Here is a 17,869-nt window from a genome sequence, read left to right as displayed (position 1 = left end):
TCACGCATGTAAACACACACACTCTATATAGGCCCTTAATTGGTTCTACAAAAAAATGTTTTGAATAAGGAAAAAACAAACGGTTCAAAATATGTTAGCAAAATGTATGAATTGAAGTTCCAGGAAAATGACTGTTTTAATAATCGGCATCCTTTAACAAAAGTTATATCCATCTTAACACAGATGTACAAAACGATGACCCAGTTAAATTTTTACAAATCACTGAAAAGAAAATCTTTTATTTTTTTTTTTTTTTAAATTGGGGTTGTCATCTGAATTAGTGACAAATTTGGTTAGAATGCACTTGTCATTAATTTGAAATTTGTTTTATCCAAAACTGAAATATCACATCGAATCTTAAAATGTTTGTATATAATTCTTACAGAAATATACACATGTAAATATTCTGGTAATCACAGAATTCTCAGATTCGACGAAAGAAATCATATAAAGGAATTTTAACTGATTTTTTAAACCCTCTCTCAGCTATGCTAATATATCCGTCAAAATAAAAACAACTTTCATAAGAGAGTTTTTGGTATGGCGCCAGAAAATACACAAAATCAGTTAAGATAATTTCTCTGACTTAGAAGTTATAAATTGGGAAGTCGATCTTCTTTTCGGTTGTCATAGAAACAAGTAAGAAATATTACCTTCCTTTTACGGGACAGCGAATAAGAATGCACACACAATGCGCGTGTGTTTATACCATAGTCATACCAAAGATAGGATTGATTAGGTCACCGCATTACACTGCAAACCGATCCGTCGTTCATTATTTAATACTCCAAATAAGGGACCCCTGGTATCCAAACATCTTTAAAATATTCGTTTTAGATAAAACAAATTTGGCAGCTGTAGGCAGGGGGTCAACGAATTCCAGCTGATCCGTGTTGTGTTTACGACAGTCTACACATTTGTAGTAACAGTACAGTTACAGGCGGAGTTATTCAATCACGGGTTCAAAAATGGCGTATTTCTGAAAAATTGAGAACTTTGTGACATTCCATAACATCAGTTGTGAATTAAAATTTAAAAAGTGACTAAAACGACGAAAGATGGCACACAGAAGGAAAAGTTCACATCCATTGTGTAAACAAAAACGCATATCTTCAGTAGTTGACCGAGTTTTGGCAGCAAAATTACAAGAAAACGAAAAGAAGAAAGAAGTAAGTTTTGAAATTAAAATAATATTGCTTATTTAACTTTTAATAACTCTGATACTCCTGATTAATTAATAAATGTAGTGATAATAACCACGTGCAACGCCTCACGTGCATGCCATTAATCGCATTGAATAATTAAGATTTTTCGGTGGTTTGTATGCTTCTGTTTGGAAGTTATTTCATAATGACCTACATCGGGATTTCCGATCGAAATAATTCTGTGAGAAGAACCAGATTTATGCCAAGTTCACATTTATTTTAAAGATTTTTTTAATTGACAATTAATTGTATAATTATCGTTATAACTATTATTCCACTTTTATCATTATTTTCATTATCTTTTCATTGATAAAGTTTAAATTATAATTCGTACCCTCCGATGAAATTTATTTGAACTATTAATATATTGTTTGATTATTAATATTGTTTGATTATAACATCGACACACAACTAGTGACCTATTTCCTCATTCCCCAAAATACCCCAACTTAAAGTTAAGTTAATCCAAAGACAGCAACATATGTTAATAATAAACATTTTTGATTAAACTGTAATCATTTCCCCCTTGGGGCTCGACTTTCCATATTTGGTAAATGCATCCTGGCTTGAACAGACGATAAGAAGACATCCAGCTAAGATTCTTAAACAAGTGAAAATAATACTACACGTTCCACACTGATGCTAACTATGATATGTATCTACTTATACACACATTTCTCTATATAAATCCATAAATTACCTCGTTAAATGTAGACTGACAAACATTTTGGCAGAATTTACAAAATACGAGATTGGAAAAAATATTTTAAGAAAGAACTATTTCATACAAGGGAAAAAACTTTTATTTGCATTTTAGATAAGTGTAATTATTTTTTTTTTTTTAAATAAATATAAATGTTTTATTCAGAAAAGGGAACGATATTTTAATAATATTACGTTTTATTTGACCAATAAACATATTAATCAAGTTAAAGTAAACATGGTAAATGTGTAGATAAAATTGGCACAGCTAATACTAGTACTTTATTTTTAACCATGGAGGCATTACCTCCATATCATATGCACGATCGACATTTTGCAATGAACAAGTAAAATAATGCTTATCATATATCATCTTTCAATACCACCACTCAAGTTTCCAATCAACAAGTTGAGAAAAGAAAACTCTAAACAAGGAAACTTGGTCGAAGTCATCTGATGTGTCTATCAACGTTTTTCATAAAAAAAGAAACTGGTAAAGAAAAGACGACAGTTCAATGCTAACAATAAAAAAAGTAGCTCTAATATTTTTCTCAAAGAATTACTTCATTGCACTTCCACTGTATATTTCCTTTCGAAGAAGGCATACTTATAAATCTTACAAGAACGAGAAAGATGGGACAGGAAACTGACTTTTAAAAAACAAACACAAGTACTGTCAACACCCAGTACTTTAAGAACTCCACAGTGGGGACCCGGTCGGATCCAGGAATTTTTTTTAGAATAACAAAGTGACATTCCTTCTGCTACTTTATAAAATTAAAACATCTGCCAATTCATTTTCTCACAGCAATTTTCTTTTACTCTTACTCGACTTCATCCTACCAATTTTGTTATGTGTCTTTGATTTAAAAAAAAAAGTTGCATCATTCCTTGACTATAATTAACTAATTCTTGTCAAAGGTCACACAGGTTTCAAGACAAGTTGCATGAGATTCTTTTCCATGCAAGTCCGTCAAAAGTTTTAATATCAATGTTTTGTTTGAAAGGTGTCAATATCAAATTGTCCAAGTTTTCATTGTCAAAGAAAACGTAGATTTTGACAACGGGCCTAAAACGATTTCCATACTACAGTAGTGTTTCTAGAGATAATTTTAAAAGGACATGGTACTTATCCTCAAAAGAACAACTAACAATTTCCTATTTTGCAAATAAAACAGAATTTGTATTAACAAGCTTACAATGTATATTATGATAACAACCATGTAAAATAAACAGGTTTTGGTAATGCATCTACCAAGAGAACTGTCCGATATAAGAAGTATAAAGATAACGATTGAAAGGTTTGAGAAATGTTAAAGTGTAACAATGAGAAATGTAAACTTCCTTTTAAAGCCGAATATAAGGTACTAGTTGTTCTCATTGATGAAGTCATATGGATAATTGCTAACTTTCACTTCATCTTATAATTGTCTAATAGCAATAATACTTGATCTCTTTATTTTTATATTTACAAAATCAGTTTTGCCGAATTTAACTACTAAGTTTTAGTTCATTGAATCAGATATGTAAGTATGTGGCTGACAAATGTAAAAAAGAAACGAAGTATTTTAGAAATTTTACCAAAGCTCAGCCTCACGATTTTCAACTTTATTCAAATGTCGATTGAAGGGTCATGCAACTAAAATACGCGAAGGTTTCTTTTTCTCTGCAGAAAGTACATACACAAAAACAATCCAAGACATTACAATACAATACAAAATCAACAATTTTAAGAAGTCTTATGCCACATGTGTGCGGAATGATTTCTTGAATACCGTTTGAAGTACTAAAGTAACATTTGGTTCAGAAATGTTACAAGAAGGAGGAGTCTAACTTTTATGCCCGCCTTTACAATTGGAACAAATAAATCACTTATCTAAGTGATTTGATTTTATTGCAGTTTTAATTATACGATATTGATGATCCTGAGGTTAATTATGATTCTTCAATTATCAGAATCAGCAGCTGTGTTAATAGGATGACAAGTCGTGTCAGGTGTTGACTGTTAGGACTGATATTCACAATATTTTGCATCATTGATTTCATTTATTTCTACAAGATAAGGGAGATTAAGACATCAGAACTGTTTTACTTGTTTAATAAAGTGAATAAAGTTTTAGTTAACTGACTAGTGTGTCTGATTTATCTTTAGGGTTTTTCGAATTCCAAACGTGGGAAAGACCTTACTATGTTTTTTTGTACTTGGACTTTCCCCATATCCATTGACAGATCTTGCCTGTCATATAACTAGAAAAAAACAAAAACAATTAGCTTTGTAGCAGTTGAAGGAATGTAACCTTCGGTGGCAGATCTCATTAATTCATAGATTTTTTTTTATAGAAGATCAAACCATGTTACTATGAATCTGTATATTCTGCAAAATAAGCAAATAGTTTAGATGTCAATATTGTCATTTTAGTAAACACAAATATAAGGATTTCCCACATTTTTTGGGTTTGAGTTGTTGCTGTTAGATGCATTTTCAAATACTTTATTTTTATATGGTATACACTGGCACCTAGGATTGAAAATTTACAATTTTTCTGACTTGAATATAGTTTTGGATATTTAACGAAGCCAAAGTATATAAGGACAATTGTGTGTGTAACCATGACACTATACACTGAATGGGACAGTTACCCGAAAATTATAGTTTAGTATTATACCTCTATTTTCTTCCACAATATCACTCTTTTATGTATTAGTCTTTTTAAAATAATATAAACCTGTATGTTAAAAGCTTTGATAAAACTGCAAATTCACGGAATTTCTAATTTGCTACTTACATTTTAAATTTATGATTCAAAAATCTTTTATTTCAGTAATAATATATAATATAATAATGGAAAAACATATGTTTAAATGTATATAATTGTTAGAATTGTTTGTCAATTTTTTTTTATTCCTAATTGTTTTTCTTCTTCTTTTACAGATCTTTTACAGTGATTCAAATGATACCGATTACAAATCATGTAGTGGAAACGAATCAGATACAAGACGAAATGCACTCAAGCAGAACGGTTCTAATCCCCGGTCCACCACCCAGGAGAAAGACCAGAACTTTGAAATCCCAAACGATCTTCTTGGAGAATTCCAAGCCCTCAAAAAAGCTACAAATTTGGATACAACTAGTCTGATGAGAAAACTTATCCATGATTATGCACAGTAAGTTTGCTCTGTAAATGTTATATAAGGTTTTTAAAAAAGTCGGAAGATACCTACGCTATGGCGAAAAATCTGAAGGCGAGACATGAATAGAATTAAGACATGGTATATTGCCAATGAAACAACCTCCATCACAGGCCTCGAATGGCCTTCGGCACAAACCCCGAATATACACTGGGCACAGAAGACACAAAGGCCGGATACCAAACGAATGACTGATTCAACAGGCCACAGTGTATATGAAAAAAAGAAACATATCAGTTTCAAAAGTGTTTACATTGTTTTAGATTATATAACATACAGACAGCATACACTCTTTTAAAAAAGAGCATTGACGTTCTCGTTCCAACCCAAAGTAATAAGTCACCATGACAGAAATCGTCAATTGATCCCTTAATAGAAGCGGAATTTTTTTTATGCCAATTATATAGCATATAAACAAGATAAATAGAATTTTATAATACTAAAAATGTTTAGCAAATAAGATAAGAAAAAAAAAATGATTCAAATGGACGAAATAGTCAATTGACCACTTATAGCAGTAATTGTCATTGAAACCGATTGTTTGTCCTTTTTTGAATTAAGCGAAGGGGTATCACGTTTTACCCTTGTTCGTTTGTACGTCCGTTCGTACGTCCGTATGTCCAAAAATTGGTTTCCGTTGTCTAACTTAAGTTTTCCCCAACCAAATGTTATGAATACCACAAAACACAGATCAAGTGTGAATTTTGGTGGCATCCCTTTTACAATTCTTGACTAATGCCCCTTTTCAAATGGAAAAATTGCTGATTTTTTCTTTCCGTTTTCTAACTAAAGTTTGCCTTAACCAAATGTTATAGTGTTGTGAAACTTTTGCACAATGCTTTGAATTTTTGTGGTTTCACTTTTAGCCTTCAAGGGTTATGCTCATTTACAAATGGAAAAATTACTGGATTTTTCATTTCCGTTCTCTAACTAAAGTTTACCTCCGCTAAACGTGATGAATCCTTTACACAGATCAAGTCTGAATTTTAGTAACGTCACTTTTATCGTTTTTGAGTTATGTCCCTTTATAATGTTGTATGCAAGCTGGGGCATCAGCTTTGGACACATTCCCCATTTATTTTTTATGAATTTGCCATTTATCTCGAAATTTCTTAATAGAAAGGTATACCATGTTACGATGTATACAGAATAGAATGATCCTCACGACAAGATCTACAAAATATATCACTTAATAAGATTTACATATATATTAACAGAGTAATTGCCACAAATTTAGGTAGAAATAAATACAATTTTAGTAGACGAAACGCGCGTCTGGCGCAAATACAAACCTTCAATCCTAGTATCTATATTGAGTTTATATTCAATCAGGAGTCATGAGATTATCTCTACAATTATAAATGTATCTAAATAGATCGTGTAACGATCGCAATAATTAGTAATTTTATTAGTGCCTGTTGCTTCAAACATAGATAACTGGACAGTACTTATGGTCCGAGACCACAATTGTCGTCCCGTGTTTTTCGTTGTTCCGTGTTTCGTTGTCACGAATATAGTCCCTAGTGTTGACAGTGGGTTACTTGCCATTAATTTTTATACCCCTTCCAAATTTATTTCTCCATGTTTATTGCCTCGAATTGCAAGTATGGGGGTGAAATTACACTGTGAAAAAATTTGGGTCCAGAATTTTAAAGGAAAGTAGTGATTTGGTCCAGCTGAAAAAGGTTGAAAATTAGCACTTCGGAAGCTGTCAAAAGATTTCAAGACGCCCTAAACATAAAATTGTCCATATTTTGAGTTAGAGCCGATGAAATTTCTATAATTTTGATATAATTTGTCCCAAAAGTGGTACAACACACTGTAAAAGTTTCTTAGAGAAAGCGCAGGTGGGATTTTTTTTTATTTTCATTTATGTTCTAAAAGAAATGCACTACGAAATAATTGTGTTCTCGGACCTTATGATACACATTGAAAGAAAGATTGTATATGTTCAAATGATCATCTAGTTATGATCTAGTATTAGTACGAATGTTGTTCTCAAAAACCTACAAATGTACTTGTGACGAGTATATAAATGGTGATGTTACATATATGCAGGTTCCTATTTGATATCTTTTAAGTTTTTACACATGTTAATAGTTGCCGAAGATTTTGCCGACACCAGATCTTGCGACAGACTATTAAAATCTCTAATGCTCTGTTTCTTTTTTAGGAGTTCCAGTTGTGAAAAGAATACAAGTGGATCCAGATTAACTAGTCAGCTCTTTGATGTTTCCATTCAGAGCTCGGAGAAGGACAAAACTGGGCTAATAAACTATTACGATGAGGACCGACCTGTTAGTCCAGGAGAAATAATCCGAAGTGACGTCAAGAAGCAAAGGAGATATGAGACCACTCCAACTGACATACCAGTGCGTAAAGCAGTTGAAGTTCAGAGAAATCCGTCTCCGGCAAGGATATATTCTGCAGAACCTTACTATTGGAGTGACGAGAATTACGAACCGCCGTACAGTGGTGAAAGTACATTTTCAAATGGGTACACAAATTCAATGAAGGTTCCTACAGTGGTTAGGGAACAAGAATCTGACAGTAGCTGCGAAAGTCCTAGTTTTGCCGAGAATAACCGGCCCAACTCAAGACAGAGTTTGTACGCTCAAAGCATTGGTTCCGAAGGTTCAGGAAGAAATGTAATATCGGAACCAAATGTAGAATATTCATACGTCAACGATCAGCTTAAGTCAAAATCACAAGATTTGTATGTTACAGCGACACCTATGATGGACGATGGCAGTGTGTCTTCTGCTTTCCCACTTGTGGCAAGCCTGTGCGATGAAAATGGCGTTATTATTTCTCCAAAGCATGACGATGACGTACTAGAAAGAGAAAATAAAATAGAAGACATGAAATATTCGCAAGAAATTATTTCTCAAACAGATGCTCATATGGCTATGCAGGCTTTAAATCCACACGGCATCACTGCAAAACTACACAAAGCAAGTGGAAAAAATAACTCTAAGAAGGGACAGATGAAGCTGATTGCCGAAAACACATCCCATCATGGTGTTTACACCAGCGTGCTTAAACTACCTTGGAGTAGACGTACTCGTACACCAAAAAATGACCCAGCACAGGGAGCAAAAAATCCTGATAAAGCCAAAAAACAACTGGTGTCATGTGATAATTTCATACCTCCTGACATTGAAGAGCTACACGAATCTGGTTTATCACCAATACCAATTAAAATGGAACCTGTAGATGAGGAGGGATCCGAAACACTAGTTAACCCACAGCTTCAACAGCCAGTTATGTTGATGCCTGTTCCTGGGATCCCCTCATCACAAAATGGCGTCTTTGTTCCAGCCAATAATATGCCTTTATACTCGGAGGCACATAATACTCAACCAATGATGATGGTTTATCCAAATGCCTCGTTTATGAATTTAGAACGTCCAACACGAAAGAGAGGCAGACCACCGAAAGTGCCAGTACTCGCTCGGATGCTTTCAGATACAAGTAAAGTACCTCGCTTTGACTATCCGGTAACAAACTTTTTCCCACAATATACGCAATGTCAACAACCGGCCATTGTATTAAACGTCAACAATATGATGAATACCGGAAATGTTGCCAACGCAACTAACAACACCAGTGTGAACGTAAACACAACGACTGCTACTAATGTTGTCGAAAATACAGTGGAACAAAGAGGACAACGTAATGAACAGGCAAATGCAAACAAAGAGGAAGTAAACACTACTGATATGATCTCACCGGAAGCCATGACACTTAACGTTCCTATTCAAGCTCAAGTTTACAATTTGACGAACGGTAATTCTAAGGAGATGGCAGACATATACAACATGGCGGAACAAAAGGTCAAGGAAACCTTTGCCCAAAACACAGTTAAAGAAAACTTTGCATCTAAAACATCCATGACTACAACTACTTCGATAGCAAACGTACAGAGTGGCGCTATCTACCAAGAAATGATTCTATCCTCTAAAACACTGGTAAATGTACGTCCAAGAAAACGACAAAGTACAACTGAACTTTTAAAATCAAAATCTACCCCAGCGAATGACTTCATCTGTACGTCATTTAAACTTCGTAATGTAAACAAACAAGAGAAGGAGAAGAAGAAAACACCATGGATACCCGGAATGAAGCGAAGAGGCCGACCTCCGAAGAAGAAATTATTTAGCATGATGGAAGGACAGGTCGAAAACATCTTACATCCAGAAAATTTTATGCCAGCTACCATTCACCATTTTCCTCCAGGCGTTGTTGCAAGTACCGTCCAACCACCAGAAGTATATAGTCCAGGCATGACAGCGGGCCAGCATATCATTACGCCTCAGATATCTCCAATCAGCGTAGCGTCAGTACCACAACAACAAAATGAGATGGATGTAAATGGGTCACCCACTCCAACAGATGGTTCTTCGACTAACGATGAAAATAAACAAACGGACGACGAAAATGAAGGAAACGGCAAAGACATGTTCCAACAACTATTTCATTGCAAGATTTGTAACGAAATAGTTCCGGTAGAAAAACGAGAGGAGCATCGTGAAAGGCATGTCCAAATGAAATACTGTTGTAACAAGTGCGAATCGGTCAAAATGTCTTATGTCCAACGAGACGATGTCGAGAAAGACGAAAGCATCGATAATCTCTTTAAATGCAATGAATGCAAAACAGACGACACATCAGACGTATCTTCTGTTTCACTTGTTTGCCCACTGTGTAATGATCGATTCCTGGAATTTTCGTCCCTTTCCAGTCACAAACAAAACGTTCATCAAAACTCAACCGGCAAAGACTTTAGTTGTACAGAATGTGACAAGATCTTTGTTAATTACCAAAAATTTAAACTTCACCAACAATTGTGTCACGCCACCCGTTATCATTCATGTCCGTATCAGAATTGTCAAAAAATATACACGTCTCCCTCAAAATTACAAAACCATATACAGAAACGCCACGAAAACAAACTTCATCTGAGATGTATTTTTGAAGGATGCAACGAGAAGTTTTTTAATCATGCTTCGTTAAAAGAACACATTCAGACAAAGCATTACAGTGTTAAACGATACACATGTTCAAAACCCGGATGTGAGGAGGAATTCACGTCGGAACGAGATCTAAAATTTCATCTTCTGCTTCACAATGACAGTGACATGTGTACTTATGAATGCGAAATATGTGACTACCGTTGTCATCAGCAACATGTACTCGAATGGCACATGAAAAATCTCCATCCCGAAACAGTCAGCAAAGATGATGATGGCGGGTCGAAAAATGACAATCAAGACAATTAGTGCTACTTAATTACAATGGTTATTGCTTATCTAAGACATGTATAGGCAATTGAAAAAAACATTTTTATTATTAAAATGAACGGTTTTAAATCGAAAGGAAAAACGTTATCGGTCTTTAGAAGCAATTGGTTCCAAAGAACACCAAGAGACATGCTATGTTTACAAAATGCTCAACAAGTTATGTTTATGAAGTATCAATTAAAAGATGTAAATAATTATGCAAATCTCTTAAAAGTCAATGTCAGAAAGAACCAGATTTTATATGGCTTTCAATCTTTGGTTATTTTAGAATTTTCATGTTTCTCTAATGATTATTTTGAAGTTTTGCTAGATAAATCGAACAATGAAGACATGGCTATTATATACTAGTAGTCCTGTCTCCTGTCTTTGAAATGGTATATTTCACGTAAATGTGCTTTCAAATACTTTCCATATAAACTATGACGTCACAAAACCATAAGTGATGTAGATTATGAAAAAAAACAACAGACTGCCTTCTTTTTTTTATCTCACAATGTTCATAGGGCTAGTGTTGGCCATTTGACTTCCGTCGTTCGTCAGAGTTCGTGAACTTTTTCAATATAAATCTCTGAAATACATAAAAACACGGCGAAATGGCATGATAGCTAATAAGACTATAGGCCAATCGAATTAGAATAGTGATCTCTGATTTCGCTGTACTACATATGAGTATAGCAAAATCAGAGATCAATATTGTAATTAGATTCACAATGGGCAAAACCTTTTCTGCATAGTAGGTAAGCTTTTAAATCCCCCACATGGAAAAATATCAAACAATACAAACGAGAAAAAAATATGATAAAACAACAAACAAAACTAAAATGACATACGACAACCACTTGCGTAGGCGCATGCATTAAAGGTTGCGCGCGCAACCCACCATGTGTATGGACCAGTAATCATGGTAACCACAAAACATAAAAAAAAAAAAAATAATTTGGAAGGGGCTTTAGTTATATCACCAAGCCACAGATGAGTTTATTTATGGCTTGTGAAACGGGATTTTTAGTATTTACCACTATTCGTCATGTAAAAAGTAAAATCACAAAAATATTGAACTCTGAGGAAAATTCAAAACGGTAAGTCCCTAACAAATGGCAAAATCAAAAGCTCAAACATATTAAACGAATGGATAACAACTGTCACACTCCCGTCTTCTGACTTGCATAGTACCGACAATATCTTACGTAGAACATTGTAGATCGAACCTGGCCCTACAGCTATCTAAACCCCTTACTTGTATGACAGTCGAAAACAATCCATTATTTCGGTAACAATGTATGAATAAAACAGAATAGATTAGAGAAATAGAGAGCCTCGGTGTAGTGGTTAATGCATCGAACTACTAATACAAAGGTTCCTGAACCGATTGCCGTTCTGGGATGAAAATTTCAGGGACTGAATTGTCGGCTCTCCCTCGGCACAATTTGCGAGTATGGTCTCGAGGAAACGATGATAGTCAGTCGGGAGGGGACGAAAAATGGCTGACCCATGTTAAGAGAGAGTCATATCTCTTGCACGTAAAAGCCACCCTTGTAGATTTCGAAAAAGAGCAGACTTATGCCGTTACAATAGACATAATAGGTAAAGAAAACCATTGTTTTATATTTTTAAACACTATGAAAACAAACAAATATGTAACAAAGAAGCACACAAACCATAAAAACAAAGAGCATTGACAAGAATACAAAAATTTAACATAGCACAATAACATAATGACGGGATGTAAAAGTACAGAGCCACGTCATATGTATAAAAGAAACACTAAAAGGCATATAGAGTAAGAATATAAGAAAAATGACAGACAATAATACAAAACTTTACCATAGCACAATAATACAAATCTTTACCATAACACAATAACACAATGACGGGATGTATAAGTACAGAACCACGTCATATGTTTCAAAGAAACATAAAAAGGCATAGAGACAAAGCATATTAGAAAAACGACAGACAAGAATACACAAAGTAACTTTAGTACAATAACACAATGACGGGATGTATAAGTAAAGAGCAACGTCATATGTATCAGCGAAATACTAAAAGACATATGGACAAAGCATATTAGAAAAATGATATAGACAAGAATCCAAAAATTTACCATAACACAATAACACAATGACGGTATGTATAAGTACTTTTCCATCAATGTTTTATATCTTAAGCTAGTGATCTACACACATTTCCATTTCATTACCACCTGTATGCATAAGACCACTCCCGCCCATAATCAGTGTTAGTACATAAACTTCAGAAAAAAATGAAAATATTATTTCATTTATTTCATAAGTTCGAAGCTCTTTTCTAATATCACCTTCATCAGGAACGCTCAATTATGGAAAACCAATTTGAGAAAAGAATAGAAACAGTTGATATAATAATAATAGTCAAGTTTATCTGAGGTCAACTTTGCCAGAGGAAGAAAGTTTTAATTTACACATTCGGACCATGTTTATCTAACTTAAAGAGTCGAATAATACAAGGTTAGCTATTCAGTCAAAACTTAAGATATGTTTGTAACATATTTATATTCAAATTGTAAAACTTAACAGTGAAGATACAGGCATAGATAGTTGTCTTATTGGCAATCACGCCACATCTCTTTATGATATCAGAGACATGTATTATATGTCTCTGATGATATCCGTTAAAATTGATAAAAAAAAATGTGCAAAACCGTTGAATTGACGAAATATGATAATACAATTTAGTTTAAATTGAAAGTAATAAAAAAAAACAGGTCATTGTAACAGTTACAAATACATGTATCACTATCAGTAAATCTTTGATTTTGTGTTCGAAGTTCTGTCATGCATAAATTATTCTTCCGGCATAATGTAGCCTTTTGAACAAAATAAACAAAGAATTTTCATTGGCTGACGTCATTTTACATTACACGATTACGGTTTATCTGATAGTTACGGATAATTGATTTGGTCTGAGTATTTCGTTTACGCTCAATAAATTCATACCTTGTGGTATTTATATAACAAACTACCCCTTCAATCCCAGTTACTTATACTTTTCCAGTACTTAAAATGACGGATAAGACGTTTAAACTATTGCGGAAACCCGTTATAAAATATAGTGCTGTACAGACATCAGTATATGTGTTTTTAACTATTTTGACAGTGACTTTCGCGGAAATATTACATACAAGAGGTGGAGGTGGGAGACTGGTAGAACCTCCCGGACGATCCTCGTTATGGAGGTCAAATTCTACATTACAACCAGTCAATGAAAATGACCATCGTAATAATTGTGGTGGGTTTAAAGTAAGTCTGAATTATTGTTTCTTTAATATAATTTTTCAATATAGACATCTCTGAGGCGACTACTTGTGTTGATAATGAACTCACAAGGGAATACTCAAATACGCAAAAAGCTTCTCGTTCTGCCTTGCCAATGTTTCTTTTTGTTTCTTAATGATTTTTTTTTCAATTAATTTGTCGAAGTGAGATCTTAAATAATTATTTATCTAGATTCAGGAAAATGTATACTAGACTTCGCCAGTAAATGCGTCTAGTATAATATTTTGGACCGTAACTTTTCGCTTTATTGTATGTTTTGCTCTATTGGTGTCTCAAATACAATGACGTTACAAAAATGGTTCTTTTTCATATCCTACTCTAACAGTTTTTTCTTAGACATGCATAAAGACAGTAAATACGCAATTAAACATATTTATAGGATAATTCTTTGTCAACTTTGTTTAACAGGATTCTAGATTATATATAGATGCCTAATTATATAAGCCATATCAAACTATTCAGTACTAGCGATTTTGGTGAGTTTATGAACCCTTTCTTGTATATATAGTAAGCGACCAGATAGTTTTTTTTTTAAACTTAGAGGAAATTTATCTCTATAGCACATGAAGTAAGATGTCTTATCACCTTTGATTTTGTTAGATTTATATAAATTTCATTTTAAGTTAACATATACATATGTTTGCGCAAAACTGTACAAATGGTTCCCGCTACTTGTCCTTTGTTCACCCTTGAAAGCAGGGTGCATGCACGACATAATAATCTATTACCAGTACAGCATATGTAAGGTTGACGGGTGTACTATCACCTATATAGTATATCCTATATTAAAATCTTATGTACATGTATATATAAGGTATACAATGGCACGAACTTGAAACGATAATATTATAGTACCTTGATGATTTGGGTAGAATCCTCGTTTTATTTTTATTATAACTATTGTCTATGTTGTAAATTTCATTGGTCGCATTAAAAGACAAGATAACTGAAATAAATTACTACTCGATCTGTTGCCTGTGGGTTTTAACTTAAATTTACATCAATTAGCTTTAAAATGCCTTTATGATTCAATGAAGATTTTTCATTAAAAGCAAACTACTTTATTTTATGTACCAGTCTTTGTAGTTCAGAATAATGGTTTCGGCGTCATATGTATTATTTTTTTCGCAAGTCATATACACTCAGTCTTGTCTTGTCTTGACGAGACCATACCGGATATAGGAGCTAAAACACCGGACCCCTCCGTTTGTAGATGTTCATTTGTATAAAATCAATCTGATCTTAATAGGACTTTTATATTGTATCTAAAAAGTGAAATCACAAAAATACTTAACTCCGAGTAAAATTCAAAACGGGAAGTCCCTAATCAAATGGCAAAATCAAAATCAAGAACACATTAAACGAATGGACAACAACTGTCATATTCCTGACTTGGTACAGGCATCTTTTTATGTAGAAAATGACGGATTAAACCTGGTTTTATAGCTAACTAAACCACTCACTTGTATGGCCGTACCCGTCCTGTCAATAACTTAACTTAGACGTCTTTTTTTGTATGTCATTCAGTTGTGTTAGTGACGTTTATTACCCCGTACCTTCTTTATATAATACTAGGATCCAAATAAATCAACAAACATTAACGTATATCCGTTAATTGATATGGAGTCGGGGAACGCGACCTCTTAATTTCGTTATTCAAATTACAGTAATAAAAAAATCATTTGTAATTTCTACTTCCTAAATTTTGAATTTCTCAAATCGGAGAAAGGGGACATAGATTTTTAGGTGTTTAATCTTCTGTATATAAAATATATATGTGCACTTACAAATACGTTGTGTTATTGTGATTGTCTTTGTTAAATAGAGATGGTAGCACCTCCCGAAACGATTTTGTTTACACTGAAAATCTAAATTAGTCACGATGACTATTCAGTTAGTCAAATATCAGCCGAAAGGTAGTCAAAGCATATATGACTACCCATCAAGTCATTATGACTACCTGCATGGTCAGTTGACTATGTTAGTGGTCACAGCACCACGTGGTGTAGAGTATCGGTTTTCACGCGCACTCTTTCGCGTTCCCTTTGTTCCATAGATTGTGTAGATGTAAACAAACCAGAAGGCACGGAAACTGTTATTTTGTCATATAAACCAATTGTTTAAAGTAAGTATGATGTATGTTTGTTTTAATTCTAACTTACAAAAATTGAATTCAAGAAAAAGGACTGTATAAATGAAAGTAATATGGGCACATGTTGACGTAAGGACAATAAAAAAGGGGGGATATGTATACGGGATATCAATTTTGATACACATACAACGTATTGTCGATTGAAAAGAGTATTTAGCGATATCTTTTTTTCACCTGAGCAAAAACTGTTAAAAATAAACACTGCAATCGATATTCACAACAATAAATTAAAAACTCGAGGTGGCTGTCAAGATCCTGGTGCTTACATTTCAATGCTGTGATATAGGATGGGTGGCTGTCAAGATCCTGGTGCTTACATTACAATGTTGTGTTATAAGATGGGTGGCTGTCAAGATCCTGGTGCTTATATCACAATGTTGTGGTATAAGATGGGTGGCAGGCAAGATCCCGGTGCTTACATTACAATGTTGTGGTATAAGATGGGTGGCTGGCAAGATCCCGGTTCTTACATTACAATGTTGTGGTATAAGATGGGTGGCTGGCAAGATCCTGGTGCTTACATTACAATGTTACAATGTTGTGATATAGGATGGGTGGCTGTCAAGATCCCCGTGCTTACATTACAAATTAATGGTAAAAGATGAGTGATTAAATCACTAGATCAAAGATTTTAAAATTTGTTTTTTCTTTAAACTTTTAACATGACTGATAATCTTGTTTATTGTTATATTTTAGCTTCTAAAATGATACAATTATATTTTTCAGCAAATGAAGACATTGCTATTTGTATGAACACAGCTGACAGATTTTTTACCATAAAGAATACCACACTGACACATGCAGAGTTGTTACCGACAAAATATCTGAAATAAACACTTCAAATTAACAATGAGTTTATAATAAATTTATTTTCTTTATTTGATTTTTAGACTTTAATATATGTCACTGAGTAATGGTTACACATGGAAACTTAAGATATAGGAAGGTTTTGAACATTGAGCACTTTGTGGTCCTATACTATTGTCATTGTTAGTATTGCTGCTGTGGTATTTTTAATGAGCATATTCCAGATGTATTTGTCAATCCCATGGAAGAGAAACAACAAAAAGTAGAATAACAGAAGAAATGAACCATAACAGAACGAAACGAAATGAAACGTACACAAATTAAATGGAAGAACAAAAAAACACAACACAAATTAAAATAACAGTCTAACAGTCGTGACTATTCACAGTAAGCATGTTGACTAACCAACATGGTCACTTTCGACTATATCAATCAGTCATATGGACTACATTCAATTGTCAAACTGACAAATGTGCATAGTCAATTGAACAATCCAATTCGTCATAACGAGTATGACATATAGTCATTTTGACTTCCTAACATAGTCATAATGACCACCCTACTCAGTCAAATGTGACTAACCATCTAGTCAAACGACTAAGAGCATAGTCAAAATGATTAAAGTGCATTGTCATCTAGAGGACAGTCAAAATGACTAATTAAATTGGTCAAGTTGACTAATTTAGATTTTCAGTGTACAGCTATAGTTTCAAGAAAGGATATGGTGTTTGCGCATGACTAGTTGGTGTTGCTGCAGGAGTGAGAACAAAACGTAGTTTACGGGTCAAACATTAACAACTAGGTCTACTCTAACAATGTTAGGTTGATTTTGTAGACACTAAATATAATAAATAATATAAAGATAGAAAGATACCTTTAAATTTATTTTTACAAACGGTTATATTCAACATCATATGAAAGACTTTTATCTTTGAAGCTATTTTGTTATGTAATATAATATTATAAAAGTTATTATGCTTTAGTTAGAATGAACTATTTACAAACTTGCTTTGATCTTCCTATGCTATGCACCTTCACTAACTCTTACAAATAAACAAATAAAGTAGTATCATGATATCATACCCATCCCTATATTCGTAATAGTAAAATAAAATGCACTAAACAGTAAAGTCAATTTTTTAAAGTATAAAATTCACAAATATACTGTGTTTATGAGCATGAGAGAAAGTTGGATAT

The 17,869-nt window shown here is 33.6% G+C and overlaps 2 protein-coding genes and 1 long non-coding RNA gene across 3 annotated transcripts in view; all 3 read left to right on the top strand.

Moving 5' to 3' along the window:
• Window positions 1-669: 669 nt before the first annotated feature.
• LOC139501795 (uncharacterized) lies at window positions 670-10,596 on the top strand. Its single transcript, XM_071290998.1, has 3 exons — window positions 670-1,169; window positions 4,840-5,072; window positions 7,270-10,596. The coding sequence occupies exons 1-3, from the start codon at window positions 1,059-1,061 to the stop codon at window positions 10,376-10,378; spliced, it is 3,453 nt and encodes a 1,150-aa protein (XP_071147099.1). The 5' UTR covers window positions 670-1,058; the 3' UTR covers window positions 10,379-10,596.
• Window positions 10,597-13,344: 2,748 nt separating this feature from the next.
• Window positions 13,345-17,869, top strand: part of LOC139500017 (uncharacterized) — a 44,316-nt gene continuing 39,791 nt past the window's right edge. Inside the window, exon 1 of the mRNA XM_071288711.1 lies at window positions 13,345-13,677. Within this exon, the coding sequence (XP_071144812.1) occupies window positions 13,441-13,677 (237 nt within the window). The 5' untranslated portion in view covers window positions 13,345-13,440. The remainder of the gene's footprint in view (window positions 13,678-17,869) is intronic.
• Window positions 15,731-16,743, top strand: LOC139500018 (uncharacterized). Its single transcript, XR_011658289.1, has 2 exons — window positions 15,731-15,838; window positions 16,592-16,743. It is a non-coding gene; the product is annotated as an uncharacterized lncRNA (long non-coding RNA).

This window comes from Mytilus edulis, chromosome 13 (assembly GCF_963676685.1).
Source record: "Mytilus edulis chromosome 13, xbMytEdul2.2, whole genome shotgun sequence".
Taxonomy (NCBI): Eukaryota; Metazoa; Mollusca; class Bivalvia; order Mytilida; family Mytilidae; genus Mytilus; species Mytilus edulis.
Note: the sequence above shows the minus strand (reverse complement) of the source record. Positions and strands in the feature narration are given on the sequence as shown.